General features: G+C 39.5%; 2 protein-coding genes across 5 annotated transcripts in view; one reads left to right on the top strand and one right to left on the bottom strand.

The window, feature by feature from the left end:
- The first annotated feature begins 2,093 nt into the window (after window positions 1–2,093).
- TLDC2 (TBC/LysM-associated domain containing 2) lies at window positions 2,094–10,439 on the top strand. Its single transcript, XM_070748834.1, has 6 exons — window positions 2,094–2,202; window positions 4,192–4,356; window positions 5,451–5,603; window positions 8,424–8,519; window positions 8,982–9,055; window positions 10,219–10,439. Exons 1-6 carry the CDS (start codon window positions 2,155–2,157, stop codon window positions 10,352–10,354), a joined length of 672 nt encoding a protein of 223 aa, XP_070604935.1. The 5' UTR covers window positions 2,094–2,154; the 3' UTR covers window positions 10,355–10,439.
- A 10,755-nt stretch (window positions 10,440–21,194) lies between these two features.
- Window positions 21,195–24,305, bottom strand: part of SAMHD1 (SAM and HD domain containing deoxynucleoside triphosphate triphosphohydrolase 1) — a 44,413-nt gene continuing 41,302 nt past the window's right edge. For all 4 annotated transcript variants that reach the window (XM_070744897.1, XM_070744899.1, XM_070744898.1 and 1 more), the window contains exons 16-17: window positions 21,739–21,876; window positions 21,195–21,335 (exon numbers count right to left, since the gene is read on the bottom strand). In XM_070744897.1, the coding sequence (XP_070600998.1) occupies window positions 21,213–21,335; window positions 21,739–21,876 (261 nt within the window). In that variant the 3' untranslated portion in view covers window positions 21,195–21,212. The remainder of the gene's footprint in view (window positions 21,336–21,738; window positions 21,877–24,305) is intronic.

Raw genomic sequence — 24,305 nt, forward strand, 5'->3', positions numbered from 1 at the left:
TGCAAGATATAGGCATAAGACAGGAATTCACAGCCTGAAGAGTTGCATTTCGTTCACCAGTCTCATTTCTATGGAAAATGCTTTTTGACAATGGATTTTACAGAATGCAAAGTCAGGTCTCAGCTTCTTTGCTGCTTCCCCAGCCTGAATTCACAATGACTTCTAGGCACAGAGTTCATTCTCCCCATCATTTCTGATAGATTGCAAAGGGAGCAAAAGAAAAATGTCCCTTTTAACCTATCATAAGTAAGTTTGCTTGATGCTCAGTCACAATTATTATCTGCCAATTGGACAAGACCTAAGAAATATTGTGGATCATCCACACCATTATCTCAATTTTCATTAATCTTAGATTCAAAAAGAACAGATGTAGATTTCTGATCGCATTTTGACCAATCTTCTAACAATTGTTGTGATTCAGCCTGAGGCTCCTCAGGGACCGGCTGGAGCTCTGCCGGATCCATGCCCAGAGGAGGAGGACAGTGACCAGGAGGGGGAGGACCAGGCAGACGGGGGAGAGGAACATCAGGAAGAGGAGGAGGGAGAGCAGCCTGAGACCCCCGGGGGGGGGGCTCTCCCCAGCTAGTAGCATGGATTCATTGGATGAAGACGCACAGGCTATAATAGACATGAGGCAGAGACGTGCAGCTCAAAGAAGGGGCCAATTAGAAAGGTATTTCCATCCCTGAATTGGCAACAGCTGGGTTTGGGTGTGGTTCTCCTCAGCAGGGTTGAAAAGGCAGGCCCGCCCTTACAGTCTTGTGGAGAGTTATCAACTGGGAGTCCTGTGACCTTGCTTTGATTCTTGGCGTCTCTGATCTTGGCTTGTGGCCTAGAAGGCTGAAAGACTTGGGGGAGGCGTGGGTTTTATTATCTCCAGTGTTGTTTTTGCCAGCAAGAATCCTGTTTTATTGCCTGGCCTTCGTGAAACCTCTGTGAAGCTTCATCGTGTTCCTGTCTGTAAGAACAGTTTTTGTTACCTGTGTTTGCTTTCTAGTATATAAACTGCCTTTGCTTTTTACCAGTGTGTCTGGATACTCTTTTTGGTTTGTGTTGGTGTCTGGGGGGACACAGACAGAACAACAATGAATTAAAAAGATCTGTGGCACCAAGTTCTTATTCTACATATATTACTGCCAGGAGTTCTGTAACAGGACTACCCCTAGCCTCAGCAAAAGCCGTTAGTATTGATGGGATTGGGGAGGGGGCTGAAAAAGGTTAGGAAGAAATCCAGTGGGAAGAATAAGAATTATTCTTAAATTGTAAAAATTTTTAATTGGTTAAACATTTTAGGTAGGGAGATAACCATTTTACTTTTCAAAAAGTTGGAAGAGGAACTTTTGATCATGTTAGACATTTTAGAAACACTCCACAACCAATTCCATCCACAGACACATTGACTTATAACCAGCCTACGAATCCGTCAGAATCCAAATCAACCACACAGTCAACTAGAGGCAGCACCAACCCTCAACCAACCCACATAACTTCCCTGCCAGCAGTTTATCCAATGCTCCTGACCCTGATGTAATCTCCCTATCATATGACCCATTACAAGATTCTCACTGATGACTCACACCTGATCTATCACTTGACACACCCACACCTGAAGCACTTATACATTGATACTAACATCCCCTAAACTCTGCCTGGTAATGAAATTTTGGAAACCAACCCACAAGCTCAGAAAATGAACCTTCACCCTCATTTTAGAAACTTTTAATCAGATATATTTTTCTCCTGATTTGTGATATTCCACTAGATCTACTAATCCAAACTACTGGCTTTCTACACTTCTGAATACATTTCTGCAAGATTCTCTGCTCATTTCTCCTTTGGAAAATCAGCTTGGGAACAATTTTGAACTTTTGTAGTTTATCCCACCTACAGTATATTGGTAATTCTGGCCAATCCACTTCCACACATTTGTAAAGCTACAGATTGGAAATAAAAGAACTGAAAAGAGTTTAAAGAGATTGGCTTTGTGTTATCTTAGATGACAGCATCTGTGAAACAGAAAGGTGAACTTCTTAAGAGAAGGGATAAAGTACACGGTGTTTAAAGGTAAATGTTCTCCACAGGTTATCGGCAGACAACTGCTCTCCATACACGCCCTGCCGGTAGAAAACACTTCTGTCCAGGACTCTGGTTTGGATGATCACAGAAAGAATGAAAACTCCACGCTACCGTTACATTCTTCTGGTACGTATTTTTGTGCATGCTTTAGGGCACAGATGGAAAAGGGAAGAGCAGAGTGTAGCACTAGCCATTCTCCCAGAGTCTTATACTCTGTTGCGTCTTATACTCCAAAAAATATGGTAATTCCCTAATGGAAAAAAAGAGAGGAAGCTTCTTCAAGGTGAAGCAGTGATTTTGTTTTAGAATTTTTTGGCTAAAAAAACTTTGTAGAATCAACTAAGGCTAGAACCTAGGGCTTAGTAGTCAATATATCAGTGTGAAGAATTAACTGTTGGACAAATGAATTCTGTGTTATGAAGTCAACTGTGATTTTGGGTGTAAGAAGCTGCAGGAAGGTCAGCTATATGTAAAGGTTTTCCCTCCAGGGGTCTTGGATTTTGACTTCAAAATATACTCTACAATTCTGATTGGAGAATTATGGCAATTTCTGAGGAAATCACATTGTGTTGAGGCTGGAAATGGATGCAGCTTTAGTATCTTAGTAGCTTCTCTTCTCCAAATTTGGAGAAAAATGCAAAATAAATAGGATCAATATCAGTTTTTCTTTGTGTGAAGTTCTGAATTTTGATTCCTCCTCTTCCCACTGTTTTAATTACAGAGAACCATGTCCTCTACTGATATTGAGATTATGTCATCGATAGTAACAATGACATGAAAAAAGAGAAATAATAAGCAGCTGGAGGAATGATCAAAACAGCTCAGTGAGGAATGCACATGCTTGTCACTTATTCAAAGCTGGTGTGTGTGTGTGCGTGCATGTGTTGTGTGTGTGTGTATCTGTGATGGAGTGTTGTTAGAGAGAACCAGAAAACTGGGGAGGGGGGGAAGTATATGGAATCACAAAATAGAGCTGTTTCCTTTATTTACCATAAGATATAAATAAACTATATTTTATATCAAGTATTAACTCAGTTTTGTTATATATCATAGAATTCTTAAATGATACAGTCATGAAATACAGATTGTTACTGTACTCAACATACATGGGAAAAGAGTAACTGGAATTTTTATTCCACAAAGAACAAATAATGTCCAAAGCTAATTCATGACTGATGATACCTTTGACATACATAAATATCAATCTAGTGTAGCATAGAGACAAATTGACCTATGGAACAGCAGAAAAAGGAGATAAGAATTTCAAAAGGAGAGCTAATAGAATTAGATACTAAGAATCCATAGAAGAAGTGTTACAATTCATTGTCTTTCAACCTCAAGTATCCAAGTTCAAACTTCCATCCTGCCAATGGAAGTTAAACACATGAGGGGGTGGGAATAAATCTGATGAGGCGGTCCAGGCTGTGTAAAATGTCATTGTAAGTGTTTGACTGGATTATGTCTTACAAAACAATGACTGGAACCCAATAGCTGTGGGTTTGAATAGCTCAACTTTTCAGCCAAGATATACACAAGAAACTTAATAATATTTGTAATGCCTTTCAGATAAATAATATGCTTCTAAGATTGGAAAAAAGTCTTAGTTATCCTTTGCAGAAATCTCATTGCAATATTGATAGATGAGGAGAAAATAAATACGCAGCAGCTATTACTGGAAATCTTTTCAATCCTGAAGAATTCCCAATGCAATGCAAATTTTAGGTTTGTTTTGAAAACATTCCAGCTACAGAAATAGGTCCATAGGAAAGATGCACTAATGTAATGTTACATGAATCATAATCAATTCCTCCTTGCCTCTTATGAGACTACTCAAAGGCTTAATGGGGGGAAAAGGACAGCTTGTTGAATTGAGATTCCAACATTTTTAAAAATGGCTTGTTATGGACAAATTATTCATTTCACTAACGTCAAGTATAAATATAAATATAAATCCAATAAATTAATAATAAAATAAAGTACTGTACATGCCATTGTCTTACTGGAATTATTTTTGTAATGATAGGCTGATTTATTCAATTATTTAATTGGACATGTTCGACAGGCCACGTAGGAAAAGAGAATTCTCACCTTATTTAACGATGTGTTTTTTGCCAGCCCAACCTGGGCGATGAAACTTTGTCTCTAGAACCTGAAGAGGAAGATGATGGGCTAGACTCAGTCAGGACAAATGAAGATGATCCATCCCAAGTTGCAGAAGAATTGAATGAGCCTATACTGAATGCTCAAAGTAGCATCTTACACACAGAAGACATCCAACAGGTAAATACATTTTCTCTGTAAATCTTGGAATTTTACACTTTTCGTGGGGATAGCTGGATATTACAACTTACCCTCTTTGCTGTTGTCCATGGAAATAGCATAGAAAATGCTTATTTCCTCCAGACAATGAATTTTAGCCCATGCAAGTTTTATTGACACTTTAGCTGGGTTCAAACAGCTCATACAGTAGTGTGACTCCAGCCATTGTTACTTTGTACATTGTCATTATTTCTGACTTAGGTGCTGATAGCTTAGGGTATAAATATTTGGTAAAATCCAGCAGGTTCTGACAGGTTCTGGAGAACTGTAGTGGAAATTTTGAGTAGTTCAGAGAAATGGCAAACACCACCTCTGGCTGGCCTCCGAAAGGGGAGTGAATGGGGATTTTGCAATGTCCTTCTCCTGGAGTGGGGTGGGAATGGAGATTTTGCAGTATCCTTCCCCTGCCATGCCCACCAAGCCAAGCCCATAAGAACAGTAGAGAAAAAGTTTGAGTTTCAACCCTGGTGTAAATTGAGATGTATTCAGTAAACTTTGGTTAAACAATCATTTAGCTTAAATCCAACCATTTTATTCTCTGATACCAAGTTTCTGGTAAGACTGAAGTAGCTTCTGGCAAAGATTGAATATTTACTTTATTTATTTATTAGATTTTTATGCTGCCCTTCTTCTTAGACTCAGGGTGGCTTGCAACATGTTAGCAACAGCACTTTTTAACAGAGCCAGCATATTGCCCCCACAATCCGGGTCCTCATTTTACCCACCTCAGAAGGATGGAAGGCTGAGTCAACCTTGAGCCAGTGATGAGATTTGAACTGCTGACCTACAGATCTACAGTCAGCTTCAGTGGCCTACAGTACAGCACTCTACCTGCTGCGCCACCCCGGCTCTACTTTGCTTAGGCAGAAACTGGAAGAGAGAATCTTGTTTTCAGTTATGTGTTTCATAATTTGCAGCCTGCACAAATCATGCTGATTCTAGCCCAATGTTTCCAAAGCTGAACAAACTGGGAAGGGAAAGATAACCAGAGGAAAAGACAGCTTGTTACAGGGTGAGATGAGAAAAATTGATCTTGTTTATATGGTCCCTCTCAGCTAACTCCACATCTCCCTCTGCGAGTGACTGCCTATCCTTGGAACCTTGTCTACTGTACAGCAAGGGATGGATTTAGTCTGAAGACCATGTATAGAAGCATGAACAACTTGGCCTCTCCCGTGTTATTGGTTATCAGGGATACTGATGGGCAGGTAACCCAGATAGGTCTAAATCATAACTTTATATATGTAAGAGTGACGATATGGAAAAGAAGAACGCTAATGAACTAGGTCTAATTCAACTTTAGATAAATCAGGCAATTATTCTTTTCCATTCACAACATTAAGAGGCAGTCAACAATGTTCACTAGATCCTCCCGAAATGAGAAATGGGAAGATTCAACAGAAACGGAAATATTCATTTTACTATGATACTTTGGACCAGATTACCTCCGGTTGGACCAGATTACCTCCGGTTGGACCAGATTACTTCCTGCTACCGCACGAATCCCAGCGACCAATAAGGTCCCACAGAGTTGGCCTTCTCCAGGTCCCGTCGACTAAACAATGTCGTTTGGCGGGCCCCAGGGGAAGAGCCTTCTCTGTGGCGGCCCTGGCCCTCTGGAACCAACTCCCCCTGTAGATTAGAACTGCCCCCACCCTCCCTGTCTTTCGTAAACTACTCAAGACTCACTTATACCGCCAGGCATGGGGGAGTTGAGATATTCCTTCCCCCTAGGCTATTACAAGTTATGCATGATATGTTTGTGTGTATGTTTGGTTTTATAATAAGGGTTTTTAGTTGTTTTAGTATTGGATTGTTACATGCTGTTTTTATCATTGTTATTAGCCGCCCCGAGTCTACGGGAAGGGCGGCATACAAATCCAATAAATAAATAAATAAATAAATAAATAAATAAATAAATAAAATATAATCACTGCATACCCAGTTGGTCTACTGCAGAGGTGTCAAACTCAAGGTTGTGCTTGATCTCGGGGGCCAGTTTTATTTATTTGTTTGTTTGTTTATCTATTTATTTATTTAATTGGATTTGTATGCTGCCCCTCTCCGAGGACTCAGGGCGGCTCACAGCATGTACAGAAAAACAAGAAACAATAATAGCAATCCAATTAATACATTAAAAAAAACATCTTTAAAATTCTAATCAAGAAATCATCAATATCATTCATTCAACAATCAAACTAAAGCATTCATTGGTCAGGAGGGAGTGCGAATGTCTGGAGGGAGCTGATTCCAGAGGGTCGGGCCCCCCACAGAGAAGGCTCTTCCCCTAGGTCCCGCCAGCCGACATTGTTTGGTTGACAGGGCCCTAAGGAGACCAACTCTGTGGACCTCACCGATCGCTGGGATTTGTGCGGCAGAAGGCGGTCTCGGAGATAGTCTGGTCCTACGCCAGGTAGGGCTTTATAGGTTATAACCAGCACTTTGAATTGTGTCTGGAAACAGATTGGTAGCCAATGCAGTCTGCGGAGTGATGGTGAGATATGGGCATTTCTTGGAAGGCCCAAGACTGCTCGCGTGGCTGCAATTTCGGCGAGTTGAAGTTTCCAAACACTCTTCAAAGGTAGCCCCATGTAGAGAGCATTGCAGTTGGGCATGCCTAGCTCGACATCACCTGGGAGGCCACCCCTCCCAGGTTCCATTTTTCAGCTGCGATGGCTTCCTGCAGCACTCTGCCAGGAAAAACAGAGCATGAGTGGGAGAGCTGGCAGAGTGTGACCTAAAAGACTAAAAAGGAGTTCGGACTTCCTAGGCTTCATTTTCACTGGCAGAGGCAATGTGGGCTGGTCCCTTGCTGTTTCTGGGCAGCCTCGCGAGCCAGATATAAGCACCCCCTGAGCTGGTTCTGGCCCACGGGCCTTGAGTTTAACCTTCCTGGTCTAGTGGTTAAGGCACCGGACTAGAAATCAGGAGACCGTGAATTCAAGTCCAGCCTTGGCATGAAAGCCAGCTGGCTGACCTTGGACCAGTCATTCTCTCTCAATCCAACTCACCTCACAGTTATTTGTAAAAAATAATAAAGCGGAAAACAAATAAACAAGCTCATTGGTTATGACCTTTAAAGCCCTTCATGGCATTGGACCAGAATATCTCCGAGACCGCCTTCTGCCGCACGAATCCCAGCGACCGATTAGGTCCCACAGAGTGGGCCTTCTCTGGGTCCCGTCAACTAAACAATGTCGGTTGGCGGGCCCCAGGGGAAGAGCCTTCTCTGTGGTGGCCCCAACTCTCTGGAACCAACTCCCCCCAGAGATTGGAACTGCTCCTACTCTCCTTGCCTTTCGTAAGCTCCTTAAAACCCACCTTTGTCGTCAGGCATGGGGGAACTGAGACATCTCCCCCGGGCCTATACAATTTATGCATGGTATGTTTGTATGTAAGTTTGCTTAGTAAATGGGGCTTCTAAAAATATTTTAAACTATAATTTAGATTTGTCATGAATTGTTTTATTTTGTGGTGAGCCGCCCCGAGTCTGCGGAGAGGGGCGGCATATAAATCTAAATAATTAATAAATAAATAAATAAATAATGTATAGATTGGAGGTAATGCAGGTCATCTGGATACAAAAAAACTACCTGGCTTCACCACCCAAGACATAAACTGCCCTCTGAGATACTATTTTAACAGATGGTTAGAAAGCTGAGTTCCACTTTAGAAATGTAAGAGTTCATGTTTATTTTAAAAAATCTATTCATGTTAAGGCCAAACAAACTGTTGATATCTTATTGTTTGATAACCACTATTTGAATCCTAGGCTGTTTTGTAAACAACATTGTAATAATAGAAAGAATACTGGATCTAAAAGGGAAAAATGGCTTAGAAATATAATTTAGTAATTATAGACTGAATTCATCTGCATTTTAGCACGTTTAATAAGTACAGTCAATGTTGGTTCATTCGATATAATAGGCTAAGCAGATCATGACATGATGATGAGTAATGTGCGGAAAGATAGACATGATTAAACTCCTGAAAGCTGAAACTTATTTTGTCCTCTGTATCTTTTTCAGATATTTGGAGCTTTTTCTTCTACGGCTATTCATGTGAGCAGTTGTTTTTATGGCAATGGAGAAACATTTCTGTTCTCTTTCACTCCACAACTCAAGGTTATTGAAATAACATGTTAATCTCTATGTTGAGTGAGTTGCTTTTGTATTTACAGCTCCAGGAGCCAATAGCTGGTCCACTATTTTTGTCATTTTGTCAAAGAGTGCAGTAAGATTATTCTGGCATGATCTGTTATTGACAAACCCATGTTGGCTTCTGGTTATTACTTTATTATTACATTACTTTGCTTACTTTGCTTATTCATCTCCTCCCACTTATAACTGTATGACTGTAACCTGTTGTTTGTATCCTTAAGATTTTAATTACTATTGTTTCCTCATTACTTATTTGACTCCTATGACAATAATTATTGTATCTCATGATTGACAAAAGTATATTTTCTTTTATGTACACTAAGAGCATATGCACAAAATACAAAGTCCTTGTGTGTCCAATCACATTTGGCCAATAAAGAATTCTATTCTATTCTATTAATGCTATGATTCTGATTCCTTTGCCAGGTATTTAAATGGACAGGCAAAAATACCTTCTTCATGAAAGGAGATGCAGACTCTTTAGCCATTGGTGGAGGAAGGTATGTAGCTTTGAAAGATAGCTCAGTTATAAGGAAATTAATTTGTCAGTTCAGCATGCCTACTGCAATGCAATCTTTGTGGAAAATTTCATTATCTCCTTTGCATGGCTAAGGAAGATCATGAATTGGAAAAATGTTTCCCCCATTGTTTTTCTTCACCAAATCTACTATTATTAAAACAACATGAGAAACTATTATTTTACTGAAAGAGTAGTAGATCCTTGGAACAAACTTCCAGCAGACGTGGTTGGTAAATCCACAGTAACTGAATTTAAACATGCCTGGGATAAACATATATCCATCCTAAGATAAAATGCAAAAAATAATATAAGGGCAGACTAGATGGATCATGAGGTCTTTTTCTGCCGTCAGTCTTTTATGTTTCTATTATTAGCAACAGTATATGTTCTTTTATCATCCTATTTTTGATGTTTGAGATTCATAAATGGCCTTGTCGTTGCTGCTACTAGATAAGTATTTTTTTTTAAATTGAACAATAAAATTGCCTAAAATGTGGATTGTGTATATTTTGTTTTTACTGATCATTATCATCCTCTCCTTAGTTCTTTGTTCTATTATCATGTTGAATATGTCATTCTATCCCCTATTTCCTCTGTTTGCAGACTTGTTATTCCAATAATGTATCACTGTTGAGTTTTCATGCATGTTATTTTATTGGACATTGGAATAAGTGCCAAGTTGTGAATATTATTACTTGCCAAAGTTCCTTGCTAGGGCATTTTCTCTTCCACACAGGTCTTTTTCATTTTCTTGCACCAACAAATGTTGGAGAAGTGCCAAGAGATGCAATTGAGACTATCTCCAAAATGTCCAAAGTTCCCAAGAATTCTGGGAACCTTAAATAAAAGAATTCTGCATTTTATTTTCTTAATAGCAGTGTTAATGATAGGTATGTCACAATTCTGACAGAGCAAAGTGAAATCTTGGAGTAAGAAACAAAAGGCTATATATTTAGTATAGATTCTATCATCCCATAGGGTCATCCAGTATCTCGAAGGACCATCCAGCACCCCAACTTAAAAAACAAATGCAAAGCTTATATTCTAAATGGACTCCATCAAATGAGTCAATATCATTATACCATTGAATTGTTTTTGTGCTATGGAAGTTATTCCATGTGCTTTCTCTTGCTTTATATGCAGTGGCAAATTTGGGCTCTGGCTAGATGGAGATCTGAACCACGGAGGAAGCCACCCCTGTGAAACCTTCAATAATGAGGCATTATCACCCAAAGAGGAATTCCTCATCCGAGACTTGGAAGTTTGGACACTGTCTTAACTGGAAGAAAAATCAAGACATATCTTCATGCACTTCCCAAGCACTTAAGAGGCTTTGGCCAGCAGTCCTGCATCGGTTTGTCAAATCCCCCAGAAAATGAGGACAAACCTCTTGTGGATTTCCAATGTCTTTGTAGATTGGGAAAAAAGAAAGCCATGCTGGAGAATCTTACCAATTTCCTAATATTTATATCTCTCAATTACCAGCAAAGGGGGGGGTACCATTCCCAGCCCTACCGGAACGGGCCAAGAGTGCGCCCCCACTTTCCCCTTGTGTGTGTGAGCACGTGTGAGCACAATTTCTGGTTTTTTCCGCTTTTGCGCATGCGCAGAAGTGAAAAAACCCAGAAATGAACAAACAAGTGCCCACTTGCCACTGCCCGCTGTTTGCCCCCCCCACCGCCCACTTGCCGTGCTCACGTCTCACTCTTGGGGCAAATGGCAACAGCACAGGCAGTGGGGGGAGCCGGTGCGAATGGCAGGGGAAGGCAACGCTCGTGGCGGAGCAGGGCAGGTGTAGGTCTGGGGAAGTGCCGGTGGCGCGTGCACATGCATGCACACCCGGCATCACCACCGATGCTAGCCTACGTGCTACATGGCCGCCACCGGAACGGTGTTCCCCACTGTTGAGGCTGGGGCCCACCACTGATTACCAGCCTCTTTGCAAGTTAGCTGCACCTAAAAGTTGTTTGCCCTTTGCATATATCCAGGTTAGTGGTAGACATATGTAGCCCAGATAGGAAGTCATGTCTGGGTAACAATTTTATTAGGAACTGGCAATCAATCAATATATTTGCCATTATTGCTTGCTGGGGAAATAACATATTTTGTTTTTTGCTTTGTTTGACCATTTATTGTATGGATCAAACTACTTTCATAATAGAAACAAATATATTGCTCTTAGGCGTCACCTAAGACATTTTTACTTGCTTGTAAAATATTAAGTAAATAAGGAGGAATTTCCTGACAATGAGTTATTTAATATTGGAACAAGCTGCTTCTTGGAGTTGTGGGTGTCCCATCACGGAAGCATTTCAAGAAAAAGGATAGAGTGCCATTTCTCTGGAAAGCCAGAAGATTCTGGTCATGAATAGCGGGTTGGCTGAAGACCTCCAAGATCCCTTCCAACCCAGATTCTATACTTCAGCTTTATGCTTTAAAATGTGAAATATCTGGAAAGATTTTCATAGGAATTCTTGACTTAACTGTGATACTTAGGAATAGTCAAGTATTTATATCACAACACATTTCTATTGTTTTGTTTTGCTCACATGTCCAAACACATTCTACAGGCATATTTATCTAAATATGTTAAGTGCCTACAGTGGCTCCATACTTTAAGAGTATATTTATAGCTCAGAGTTGAACTGTGGTATCTTTGGTGCTTGGTGCTTTGTAATGATGGTTCTTCTTTAATACAAAGCAAGCATCACTCAGGTTTTACACCAAATTTTCTATCATAGAAAGCTCACTTTATTAGCACTGCATTTGCAACATTCTGTCTGTAAGGTAATATGGACAATTTTCACTATTGCATTTCTGGCATTTTATAAGCATGTCAATAGTCTATAATATTTATGAGAAGTTGATCACTGTGGCTGTCCAGCATAGAATACTGGCCAAGCTTTTTACAATAAATTTTAAGAAAAGATTTTGAAAGAAATTCACTCTAGTCATGATTTGCAATTGGATGAATTTTCTAACTTTTGTGAAACTCTTCTTTTAACTAGCACTGTTCTTTGACCTGGCTGAGCACCCTTTGAGAGTTGCAGTGGCCCAAAGAAGGAAAAGAAGAGATAATTTCAGGAAAAAATATTTGCTCCCAATCCATTCAGTATTTCTCTTGATTTGTCTTCATTCATTCATAGACATCAGAGAGTTATTGTTAATGGCGAGTATTCTGAGCAGAGACAGGTTACAAGCGGTGTGCCACAAGGGTCTGTTCTGGGTCCTATTCTTTTTAATATGTTTGTGAGTGACATAGGGGAAGGTTTGGCAGGGAAGGTTTGCCTATTCGCTGATGACTCTAAAGTGTGCAATAGGGTTGATATTCCTGGAGGGTCTGTAATATGGCAAATGATTTCGCTTTACTAGAGAAATGGTCAAAGTAATGGAAACTGCAGTTTAATGTTTCCAAATGTAAAATAATGCACTTGGGGAAAAGGAATCCTCAATCTGAGTATTGTACAGTGATCCCCCGGGTATTGCGACCCCGATCATTGCGAAACGGCTGTATGGCGATGTTTAAACCCGGAAGTACAAACACCATCTGCGCATGCGCGCCCTTTTTTTCTATGGGCATGCATGCGTAGATGGCGCCGGGCAGATCAGCTGCTGGGCGGCTTCCCTGGGTCTCCTCTTGCTGGCGGGAGGGCGAGAAGCCCCCCCCCAGCACCCGCTCGCCCGCCGTTCGCCCGGCTCGCCTGCCGTTCGCCCGCCCTTCGCCCGGCCACCCGCCCTTCGCTCGCTGCTCGCCCGCCCTTCGCCCGGCCACCCGCCCTTCGCTCGCTGCTCGCCCGGCCACCCGGGTTCGTTTGGCTTCGGGACATGCCGGCGGCGACGTTTTAAAACAGCCGCGCGGCTTCCCAACTGAGTCCCGAAGCCAAACGCGGAAGTTCGCCTTTGACTTCGGGACTCAGTTGGGAAGCCGCGCGGCTGTTTTAAAACGTCGCCGCTGGCATGTCCCGAAGCCAAACGAACCCGGGTGGCCGGGTGAGCAGCGAGCGAAGGGCGGGTGGCCGGGCGAAGGGCGGGCGCGCGGGCAGGCGGTGGACAAGCGGCGGGCGCGGCAGCAGCGAGGAGTTTGCGTGGGCGGCGGGGAAACCCCAATCTTCGGCTCCTCGCTGCTGCGGCGGAAGTAAAAACACCATCTGCGCATGCGCAGATGGTGTTTTTACTTCCGCAGCGCTACTTCGCTAAAACCCGATCATTGCTAGGGGTCCTGGAACGGAACCCTCGCAATGATCGGGGGATCACTGTATTGGCAGTTCTGTGTTAGCAAAAACTTCAGAAGAAAAGGATTTAGGGGTAGTGATTTCTGACAGTCTCAAAATGGGCGAACAGTGCAGTCAAGCAGTAGGGAAAGCAAGTAGGATTCTTGGCTGCATAGCTAGAGTTATAACAAGCAGGAAGAGGGAGATTATGATCCCGCTATATAGAGTGCTGGTGAGACCACATTTGGAATACTGTGTTCAGTTCTGGAGAACTCACCTACAAAAAGATATTGACAAAATTGAACGGGTCCAAAGACGGGCTACAAGAATGGTGGAAGGTCTTAAACATAAAACGTATCAGGAAAGACTTAATGAACTCAATCTGTATAGTCTGGAGCACAGAAGGAAAAGAGGGGACATGATCTAAACATTTAAATATGTTAAAGGGTTAAATAAGGTCCAGGAGGGAAGTGTTTTTAATAGGAAAGTGAACACAAGAACAAGGGGACACAATCTGAAGTTAGTTGGGGGAAAGATCAAAAGCAACATGAGAAAATATTATTTTACTGAAAGAGTAGTAGATCCTTGGAACAAACTTCCAGCAGACGTGGTAGATAAATCCACAGTAACTGAATTTAAACATGCCTGGGATAAACACATATCCATTGTAAGATAAAATACAGAAAATAGTATAAGGGCAGACTAGATGGATCATGAGGTCTTTTTCTGCCGTCAGACTTCTATGTTTCTCTCAGCTCTATTGTTACCAAATTATCTAGTGCAATTCATAAAAATTACTTTAAAGTAGATTAAATTGTGCAGTGGAGCAATAGTATCCTTTTTCCTCACCTTCTAATTTGAACTATCAAAAAGCTAGGAATATATTTAGCTTGACAAAAAATAACATGGATTATAGGAAGGACCCGGTACACAATATAGATACTCAAGTCATTCTAATGGCAAACTAATGGTCTTTTCTGAATGAAATTGGGTGAAATCACTAATATTGTACTCTGATAGACAAACATAATTCAGAATGTCTTTGATTCAGGTAAGTTGAAAAAATAAATAAAATCTAACTGAAACATACCAATGTTTTTATTAAAAGGCAAAAAAATAAAATAAATATGCAGAGTTAGAGGCATACTTGGGTTACTGGAAAATTTTTTGTACATTATCGGTATAACTGGAAGAAAAGAAAATGCGTTTTTAGGCATATGTACTCTAGTCTTTTCGGCCAAGTAGGAAGCCAGGAAGAGAAGAAGAAAAAAACCTGCACTTTTTCTACATACATCATAGGTTACCAGATAGCTGAATAAAGGAGGACAAATCTTTAACATTTGCATTTACATTCATTGGAGGGGAAGGAATTAACAAGTAAGTAAACAGGCACACAATGGAGAATATACACTGAGATGAATGCATATAATGCCTAGCAAATAGTGCCAACTGTTTGTCTAACATGTTTGTGGTTTTGTGCCAGAAGCAGGTTAGAAGGCAAAAGCCTTCATGTAACATTCTCTCCTTTGGCTGGATATCTGGTAATTCCACCCGTGTTAAAAGGATGGATAGCTTTCCTATCACAAAAGCAGTAAGATAATGTCCAGGATTACCATCAACAATTCACTAACCATTCAGACGTGGAGCTAAACAAATAGCTTGCTTTACAAATAGAAGCAATGCTTGAAAATTCTTTCAACTGGACTAAATACTGTACAAATCCATATGGTAAACAGGTCTGTAGGAATTTCACAATTTTGTCATATAAACCCTGAGCTTGTAGCAGTTTGAATTCAAACAACTAATGTGATGATTGGCTGTAATGATTCAGTCTGCAGTCGATTCTTGAAAAAAAAAGAGTCTCAAAAACTTAACATAAAAATAATTAAATATGCAAAACCCCTCAAACCCCAATATATCCATATTCTAAATCCACCAAGGGGTAAGTATAATTTTCGGCAATTATATTATTTATTTATTATTTATTTATTTATTTTGTCCAATTTTAATTGCAAAGCTCTAGTTTTATTTAAGCTTGAATATTTTGAAGAAAATTGAAGAAAGGTAAGTTTCAAACATATTAAGGCATAAAGCAGCAGAATGTGGATATTCAAATTCAGGCTATAAAATCTAAAGTTATGTTGGGCTGAGTATTTTATTAACTAAATTCTATTCTCAATGTAACAAGGGGGAGGATGTCCACCAATCCCTTACAAGGGCCTTCACATCAGTGGTGTGAAAGATAACGCAGGAGCTGCAGAAGGAATGCATGAAAATCACTTTTGTTTTCTCCAGTGGGAATAAATATCTTTCTCCCATACCACAGAAACAATGATTTGTGGAAGGGCAAATCTGTAGCCAATCCATCATATCTTTAAATAAAAAATGTAGAATTCTTCTGAAACTTACTTGGATTTGTTGAATGGGCCTAAAACAAAAATTATACTTTAGAATTAAATATTAGTCCTCGCAATTAACAGAAACACCATGTTATTTAAAGTACACACTGTAAAACTTGGTAAAGAAACAACATACTGTTCTAAACAAATAATTCATAATACCACCTGGTTACTACAAGACAAAAAATGCATTCAAAGTGGCTTCAGAGAAACTGGAAAAACTTTTCTCTTACAATTCCTTTTTGTCTCTTTATGGTTCAAAATAATTTTTTTGTTTCATTGAAAGCATGAGACCTATATTGTTTTATATATATATATTTATTAAAATGATCAAAATATTCATAACTTTAAAATATTGCAATAGTTATTGCGCTAATGAATATTTAGCTCTAAATCAATATACATTCACCAGCTGTCATGATCTAAAGAAATTACAGAATAATCCCTTCATATAGAAAATACAGTACATGAATTTCAAAAAAGATCCCCCCCCCGCTTAAGTTTATATATTGTCTCATAATATATATGAAACTATGGCTTTATTCACTGGTTCATTTCACAGTTGATGATGGTTTGCACAAGTGGAAAGAATACATTTGTGAATATTAATGATCCAGTTAATAATAAAATTAGTGCGAGGAATAACATTTTCATGAGATAGACAAAGTATACATGGAAAGGTGCCCCCAGCCATCTAGACCACAGACTTCAGTTTTGGCCCTGAATATTTCTGTAGCAGGATATGCTGCTCTATGCAAAGCTAGCTGACATTACTGTCAATGAAGCAGTACACATAGTGACAGGATGCCCTAAACTCACACCAATTGAGAAAATGTATCCTCTTGCTGGTATTGCTCCACCTGTGATTAGGAGAGACGTAGCAGCAGATGCTGAGAGAACCAAATGATCTCCGACATCCTCTGAAAGCCCCAAATTCGTACGCTTAGATTTAGGAAAAGGTTTTATGGCAGGAGCAAAACTTTATTAGAAGATGGAGGACATAATTCATGGAACAAGAAATAATCTCAAAAGAGGACACGTCTGAAGGATTTGATCTCCCTACGTTACTTGGAAGATATTGAGAGTGGGAGTGCCTATAATTAAGGCCAATGTGGTCAGGTGGGGGTTGCTGATGGATAACAACATGCAGTATGAAATTGGGGAAGGGTCTGAGTCCAGCCCATTTGTTAATCTGTCAATTACTACGTCAGCCTCCAGTTTTCTTCTTCACCAGCTTGCCTCGTTTGGGGGGGGGGGGAGGTCAGTTAATTGGGAGGGGGAGAAGTATACTGGAGAGTTTGAAGTTTCAAAAACTGCCAGGGAGGAATTTTCTCATCACTGTCTGCCTGGTACAGCCAGGCGTCATGGACTTGTTTACAGCCTGCTCAAGGTCAACAGCTTCGGCAGCCCAGATGTGGAAGACCAAATGGCCAGCACACTCACCTGACAATCTTGGGACATGGGGATTGGAGGGATGGTCCGGGGGGACCACTTGGGAGGGTTTGGGGTTTCTTTTTGTATGCACCTTACATGCCTTTTGCCTCAGAACTTTCTTTGCTTTTGTTGCTATCCCTTCTTGTCTAGTAAAAGTACTCATCTCTATCAAATGGAGTTGAGGAGAGTGGAGGAAACAAGTAGATCAGATGCAAAAGGTGAAAGAGAAAAGCAAACACAACTTTTGTGGGCATCCAGCAAAGTGGCCACAGTTAGAGGAGGAAATGAGAGATTGGATCACAGGTCACTAGAACAGTGGCTTTGCAGGCACCAGAAAAATGGTTACATATGAAGCCAAACGCATTGCTACACAGAAAGGCATTCAGGATTTCACTGGATCACCATGGTGGTTCTTCAGATTTATGAGGCGATATGGCCTTGCTATGCGCACCAAAACTAGGATTGCAGAAAAAAATTCCAAAGGAGTACGAATCTAAGATTCTGTCTTTTCATACTTTTGTGATAGACTCCAGGAAGAAATATAATTTTGAAACTTGTCAGATTGGGAATATGGATGAAGTCCCTCTAACTTTTGATGTGCCATTAAATAAAACTGTTGATGTGAAAGGTGCCAAAAACGTAACAGAACATGAGAAAAGACATTACACACTTGTGTTATCCTGCTGTGTAGACGGCACCAAATTGCCACCAATGTTAATATTTAAAAGGAAAAACCTTCCCAAAAGAAGTGACTCCAAGAGGTGTTATTGTTCATGTCCATGAGAAAGGATGGATGGACGAACATGGCATGAAAGTATGGATTGAAAAATTGTGGTCCAATTGTAGTGGAGGGCTTCTGAAAAAAACCAGCTTTATTAGTGCTCAAACAGTTTAGAGCACATATTAGTGAAACCACAAAGAAAAGATTCAAAGAAGTGAAGACTCATCTAGCTGTAATTCCCGGGGGGTCTTTCCAACCAGTTACAACCTCTTGACGTTTCCATCAACAAGCCATTCAAAGTGTAAATGCGAGAAGAGTGGAAAAAATGGATGACCACTGGTAATCATGATCTGACACCCTCTGGTCTAATGGGGAATGGTCTAATTGTGAATGGGTGAAAACATCATGGAACTCAGTGAAGGACAAAATTGTTACATGGTCCTTCAAATAATGTAGCATTAGCAATGACTTAGATGGAAATGAAGATGATATCCTTTATGAAGATAACGAAGAAAGTGATTGTGAACAACTGAGCTGTCTAAACCCTGATACGAGTGACAATGAGGAGTTCTTGGGATTTCCAGAAAATTAGAGTGCTTGAATCTTAAAGTCTTTCCTCATTTGTTAATGACAGTGATGATGGTTCTTAATACCATTGTTGATTTTACAAGTTGTAAAAAGTATTCTGCTATATTGGTATTTTATTAAATAATATGTTACTAGACCATTTGGCTCAGAATACTTTTTTTTCTTGTTTTCCTCCTCCAAAATCTAGGTGTGTCTTATACTCCGGTATGTCTTATACACCAAAAAATATGGAAGGTTTCATCTTTCTGCGGACCTAAATTCTCAACTCATGGAAGCAATAAAAATGGATGAATGGTTCCTGGCTCACTCAAATGAGTGCATTGTCCATGACAGCCCAGCCTGGGTAGGATGTAGACTTTTATGTCACAGCCCTTATTAGGGAAGTGGTGCTAGAAAAGGCCCATGACTCCAAGGTTGCAGGGCACTTTGGATTTGTAAAAACATTACATTTAGTAAAGAGACAATTTTGGTGTCCGTCATTGAAAAAAGACATTGAGGCCTATGTTGCTAGTTGCCCTGTCTGCACAGCTGTGAAAATACCATTGGGGAAGCCACAGGGATTATTACAGAATGTTGCTAGATCTGGGGCCCCATGGAAAGAAATATCCATGGATTTCATTGCCGAATTACCTGAAACTGGGTCTAAGACAGTTATTTGGGTAATCACTGACCTTTTCTCCAAGCAGTTCCATTTTGTACCTTGCTCCAAGATTCCCTCAGCTAAACTGTTTATTTAGCATGTGTACAGGCTACATGGAGTCTCTGAATGAATTATCTCTGACAGGGAGGTACAATTCACTTCTGCTTTTTGGAAAGAGTTCCTGACCTTATTAGGCTCTGCACAGAGATTAAGCTCCATCCACCACCCCCAGAGAAATGGGGCTTATGAGAGGGCCAATTCAGTCTTAGAACAATACCTCAGGTGTTATGTAAACCACCAACAAGATAATTGGACTGACTTGCAGCCATTGCTGAGGTGGCCTATAACAATTTGATCCATAGTAGTATGGGGTTTACCCCTTTCAGGGTTGTCTATAGCCAAGATTTTACACACATCTCTGAATTGCCACAGGAGAAACCCCAGATCCCTTCATTGAAGGGGTGGATTGAACAGCTCCAGTTGATCTGGCCTCTGACTCGCAAAGCCCTAGATGACGCTCACCAGGCCAATAAGAAACAGGCTGGCAAGAAAAGGGTTAAACCCAAGGAATACCAGATTGAAAATAAAGTTTTCCTCTGTACTAAATACTTACAGGCTACACAGAAATCCAAGAAACTGGGTCCCAAATATGTAGGTTCTTTTTCCATTATGAAAGTTGTGAACCCGGAGGCAGTGCAATTGGACCTCCCGAAGTCCCTGAGAAGAATTCACCCAGTTTTTCATGTCAGCCTTTTAAAACCTGAACATACCTCTGCCCTTCAGCCCATCCCGGCAGCTCCACGGTCCCTTTGCTCATTGAAGAGGAACAACATTTTGAAACTAAGGAAATTTTGGATTCTAGAAAGCATAGGGGTAAACTGCATACCTAGTGGCCTGGAAACATTTCCCCTTCCTGCTTTCTGAATGGGTAAACAAATGAGATATTAGATCCCCTAGAGCAATTGCATTGTTCCGTTCTAAATACCCCGATAAACCATGAAGTTCTATCCTGATTTATTTCTTATACTGATTTTGCATGTTGCTCTGTCTTTTTGTTTTTCTTACATAGGACTAGTGTCCCTTTTGCAGGAGGTCCAAATGTCAGCCTCCACTTTTCTCTTCACCTGCTTGCCTCGGCTGTCATAGTAACGGAGGCAGGGGAGGTCAGTTAATTGGGAGGGGGCGAAGTGTACTGGAGAGTGTCCTGTTTGAAGTTTCAAAAACTCCCAGGGAGGAATTTTCTCATCACTGTCTGCTTGGTACAGCTGGCATCCTGGATTTGTTTATAGCCTGCTCAAGGTCAACGGGCTTTGGAGGCCCAGATGTGGAAGACCAAATGGCTGTCGCAACCATCTGACATCTTGGGATATGGGGATTGGATGGATGGTCCGGGGGGGTGTGGTCACTTGGGAGGGTTTGGGGTTTGTTTGTGTATGCATCTTGCTTGCCTTTTGCCTCAAAACTTGCTTGCCTTTTGTTTGCTATCACTTCTTGTCTAGTAAAAGTACTCATGTCTATCAAATGGGAATGGACAAATGGGAATGGAAGCACACTTGACACTATCAATAGAATGCACCAAAATGATTCGTTTCTGATCAAAAAGGCAGCCTCGTTTTGGAAGTCTAAGGTTTGATCTGCACATGAAATAAAAATCAATGAGGCCAACTTACTATAACTTCTCTCCTCATCCCTTGAGGAAGCATTTCTGAAATTGGCAGCCATTTCAAACAGTTCAGCCTAATGAAATTGGTAACCCCCTCCTTGTGCAAATTTAGAGAATTTACACTTATAAAGCCAATGCTGGATTCAGTGAAGTATTCAGATAATTTTAGAAAAAATTAATTGTGTTGCAAAACTGAAATCTATGTTAGTTTCTTCATTTTTAAACCCTGAGGTGTTTTTGTAAGTTTGCTATATAGAAGAATGATGTTTATCTTAAATTAACACTAAAATCGTGTTGGCAAATTATTTAGCTTTCTCAAAATCGCAGTAATATACAATTTTGTGAAAAAGTCTACAGGTATTTTCCACTGCAGTTTTTCAAAGGCACTATGCAGACTTACTCTGTAATTTTACAGAGTAACTTTTGAAGAAAGTTTGACTAGAATACATGCACACAGACAGAATTGTAGGAATATACTAACTCACTTAAAAAGTTTTACTTTACAATTTAAAGAAATATTGTTCCTGGTTGAATCCTTATTTTCATCATCGTTATTCCAATCTTTTTTCATTGGAGTAAGTTCTGGAGCAACCACATCACCATCCTATTAAATAATTTTAAAAAAGAAATTAAGTTTTTCATTTCAGATCAACTGTTAAGATATTTTGTCATCTTCTGACAATTGAAATAAATGTGTGTATATTTAAGTGATAAAACATTATCAGATCTGACATATCCCTGTGCATGGGATAAATCATGATTTTTTAAAAATTCACAATTATTCTTTTTATTATTGTTAGTGAAAATACCAATTTTATGTAAACAATATTTTAATTTCTAGTAAGTTCATTAATATAATTAATATTGCATATGAGAGCAGGATTTGTGTCTTAATGCTTATTGCAGTAGCCCATTAAAAGGTGTAACAGTAAAGAATTACACTTTCCAATATTTTCAGGAGGATGGTACATTATGTGTATACCCTCATTCACGTGTTAACATCTTACCCGTGGTTTAGCGAAATCCTTATCCATACACCACTGAACAAAATATATTTTAGCAGTCTCAATTATTTTTGTATCCTTTTTTTTACAATAAACTCTGATGAGCTGCTCTTCAAATTTTTCTGGGAGAAACTTTGAAACCTTGAAGACAGAAATAATTTCTTCAATTATTTTCCTGATCTTTCCCAAGCAGTAAAGCAGACCATTGAAAGCCATTATAAAAGAAGCATCCAGTAGAGCTGGTGTAGAGGATTAAAACCGAATATCATTACAGGTAATCTTTGACTTCGGATTAGTTGCTTAGCAACTGTCCAAAGTTACAAAGAAAACCCCAAAAGGTACTTTTGATCTGGATTTGAAGCTGCAGTGGCAGCTCTTCTCCCACTCACATATCATATTTTGCAATTGGTCAGCGATGGGCTTCTTCCCAGATTGGGGAGGGGGGGAATGCAGTGGGGTAGTGAAAATGGAGCTCCACCCCAGAGCACCCAATTTGCACTGAAAGATGTTGAAAGAAAATGCAGGGTGTCCTCCATAAGCCACGCCCACAGTGTAGTAGTAAAAGATTTTGTAGCCCTTCACTGCAATTGATCCACGTTCAAGGTTATTGGCACAATCCTACAATCACATAACCATGATTTCCATTTCCTCCCCCAACAACCAGCATTTGCTTCTGATTGCTGGCAAAAAACAATTAAAAAATCAACATTGAAGACAAAGGATTCACTTAATTATTGCAGGATTTGCATTACAACCACAAGATTTTTGTTACAGCCGCTACAAAAAACATTGTAAACTCAGATATGATCACATGATAACCTCATTATTTCTGAAGATAATCCTGGACTCAGTTATGCTCATAAATCAAGGACTACCTGCAATATAGTATAGCCGCCCCGAGTCTGCGGAGAGGGGCGGCATACAAATCTAAATAATAAATAAATAAAATAAATAAATAGCTATTTTAAAAACCCTGCTGTTCTGTTCGGGTCCTATGTGACCCGAAACCAAGTTTGAGTCCCCTGTAAAACATTTTCCCTGCATATCTGAAACTTGAAATTTCATGACTGTTCATCATTTCAGGGGTTCTCTCTATGAGAATTTTTTTTGGGGGGTGGGGGGCTTAGTTTTTGCTGGGCAAAAAAAGTTACAAATCTTCTGTTTGGGTCACATATGACCCGGACCGAAAACTCTTCATTTCAAGTGCTTATGTTTGGTCAATTTGAAAACTTTTTTCACTTGGAAAGTAGTCTGAACATTTCTGCACACAATGATATGAAAATTGAAATGAAAACATTAATCCTTATTGGTTTATTTTGCACATAAATGTGCCTCCCCCCCGTTTTTGTGAAAGTTTTTTCAATTTATGGATAGTTTTGCTTGCAAAATGCATTCTATTTTACTGAAGTTGGTGTGGGATTGGTAGCTTGAACATTTCTGAATATAAGAAAAATATAAAGGAACTGAAAAAAATGATTCTTACTGGTTTTTTAACATCAGAAATACCCCCCCCCCGGATGCTTGCAACCATTTTCACTTTTTATTTTTTTATGCTCCAAATCCGAAATATTCTTTAAAATCTTAGGCATTCATTTACTCAATTTAACAATGCTGATCATCAAAAAAATATTTGTGGGGGTGGGGGAAATTTTTTTTTTCTGGGCAAAAAAAAAGTCACGTTTAGTCTGTTCGGGTCATATAGACCCGGACCAAAATGATTTTTTTTTAGGTAGTTGAATTTGGTCTTTTTGAAAACTTTTTCAACTGGAAAACTAGTTTGAACATTTATGAACATAATGATATGAAAATTGAACTGGAAAAATTGAGACTTATATTTCTATTTTGATCAAAAAGCCCCTCCCCCCATCCTTTCTGAATTTTGTGTCAATTTATATTTTTTAAGACTACAAATCCCTAAGGAATTTCCCCCCAAAAGGTTTGATATACTAAATTGAACAATCCTGAACATAAGAAAAATATAAATGAACTGAAAAAAAAATGGTTCTTATTGGTTTATTTTTCCCACAAAAGGGCCACCCCTCCCCCCCCGGCCTTGCTGTGTGCCATTATTGTCACTTGTTATACATATTTGTCTAGAAATATTTGGAATATCCTTTTGAAAATCAACCACATTGTAGCCAGATAACTAATTTTATGAAAGAAATCCATTTTACTAAAAAAAAGTATGTAAGTTTGAAATTAACAGCATAATTTTTATATAAATTGAAATAACCTTATGTGCAAAATAAACCAATATGCATCAATTTTTCCAGTTCAATTTTCATATCATTATGTTCAGAAATGTTCAAGCTACAAATCCCACACCAACTTTAGCAAAATAGAATGCATTCTGCTAGCAAAACTATCCATAAAGTGAAGACTATTTCACAGAAACGGGGGGTACATGCATTATATCAGCAAAATAAACCAATAAGATTTACTTTTCTCATTTCAATTTTCATATCATTTTGTGCAGAACTGTTCAAGCTACCAATCCCACACCAACTTTAGTAAAATAGAATGGATTTTGCAAGCAAAACTATCCATAAATTGAAAAAACTTTCACAAAA

Source organism: Erythrolamprus reginae, chromosome 3 (assembly GCF_031021105.1).
Source record: "Erythrolamprus reginae isolate rEryReg1 chromosome 3, rEryReg1.hap1, whole genome shotgun sequence".
NCBI lineage: Eukaryota > Metazoa > Chordata > Lepidosauria > Squamata > Dipsadidae > Erythrolamprus > Erythrolamprus reginae.

Excerpts from the sequence above, each read along its gene's own strand:
- TLDC2 (XM_070748834.1), top strand. The coding sequence starts at position 2,155 with ATGATCACAGAAAGAATGAAAACTCCACGCTACCGTTACATTCTTCTG. Across the intron at positions 2,203-4,191 it reads GCTACCGTTACATTCTTCTG|CCCAACCTGGGCGATGAAAC; the intron begins GTACGTATTTTT and ends GTTTTTTGCCAG. Across the intron at positions 5,604-8,423 it reads TCAGGGATACTGATGGGCAG|ATATTTGGAGCTTTTTCTTC; the intron begins GTAACCCAGATA and ends TATCTTTTTCAG.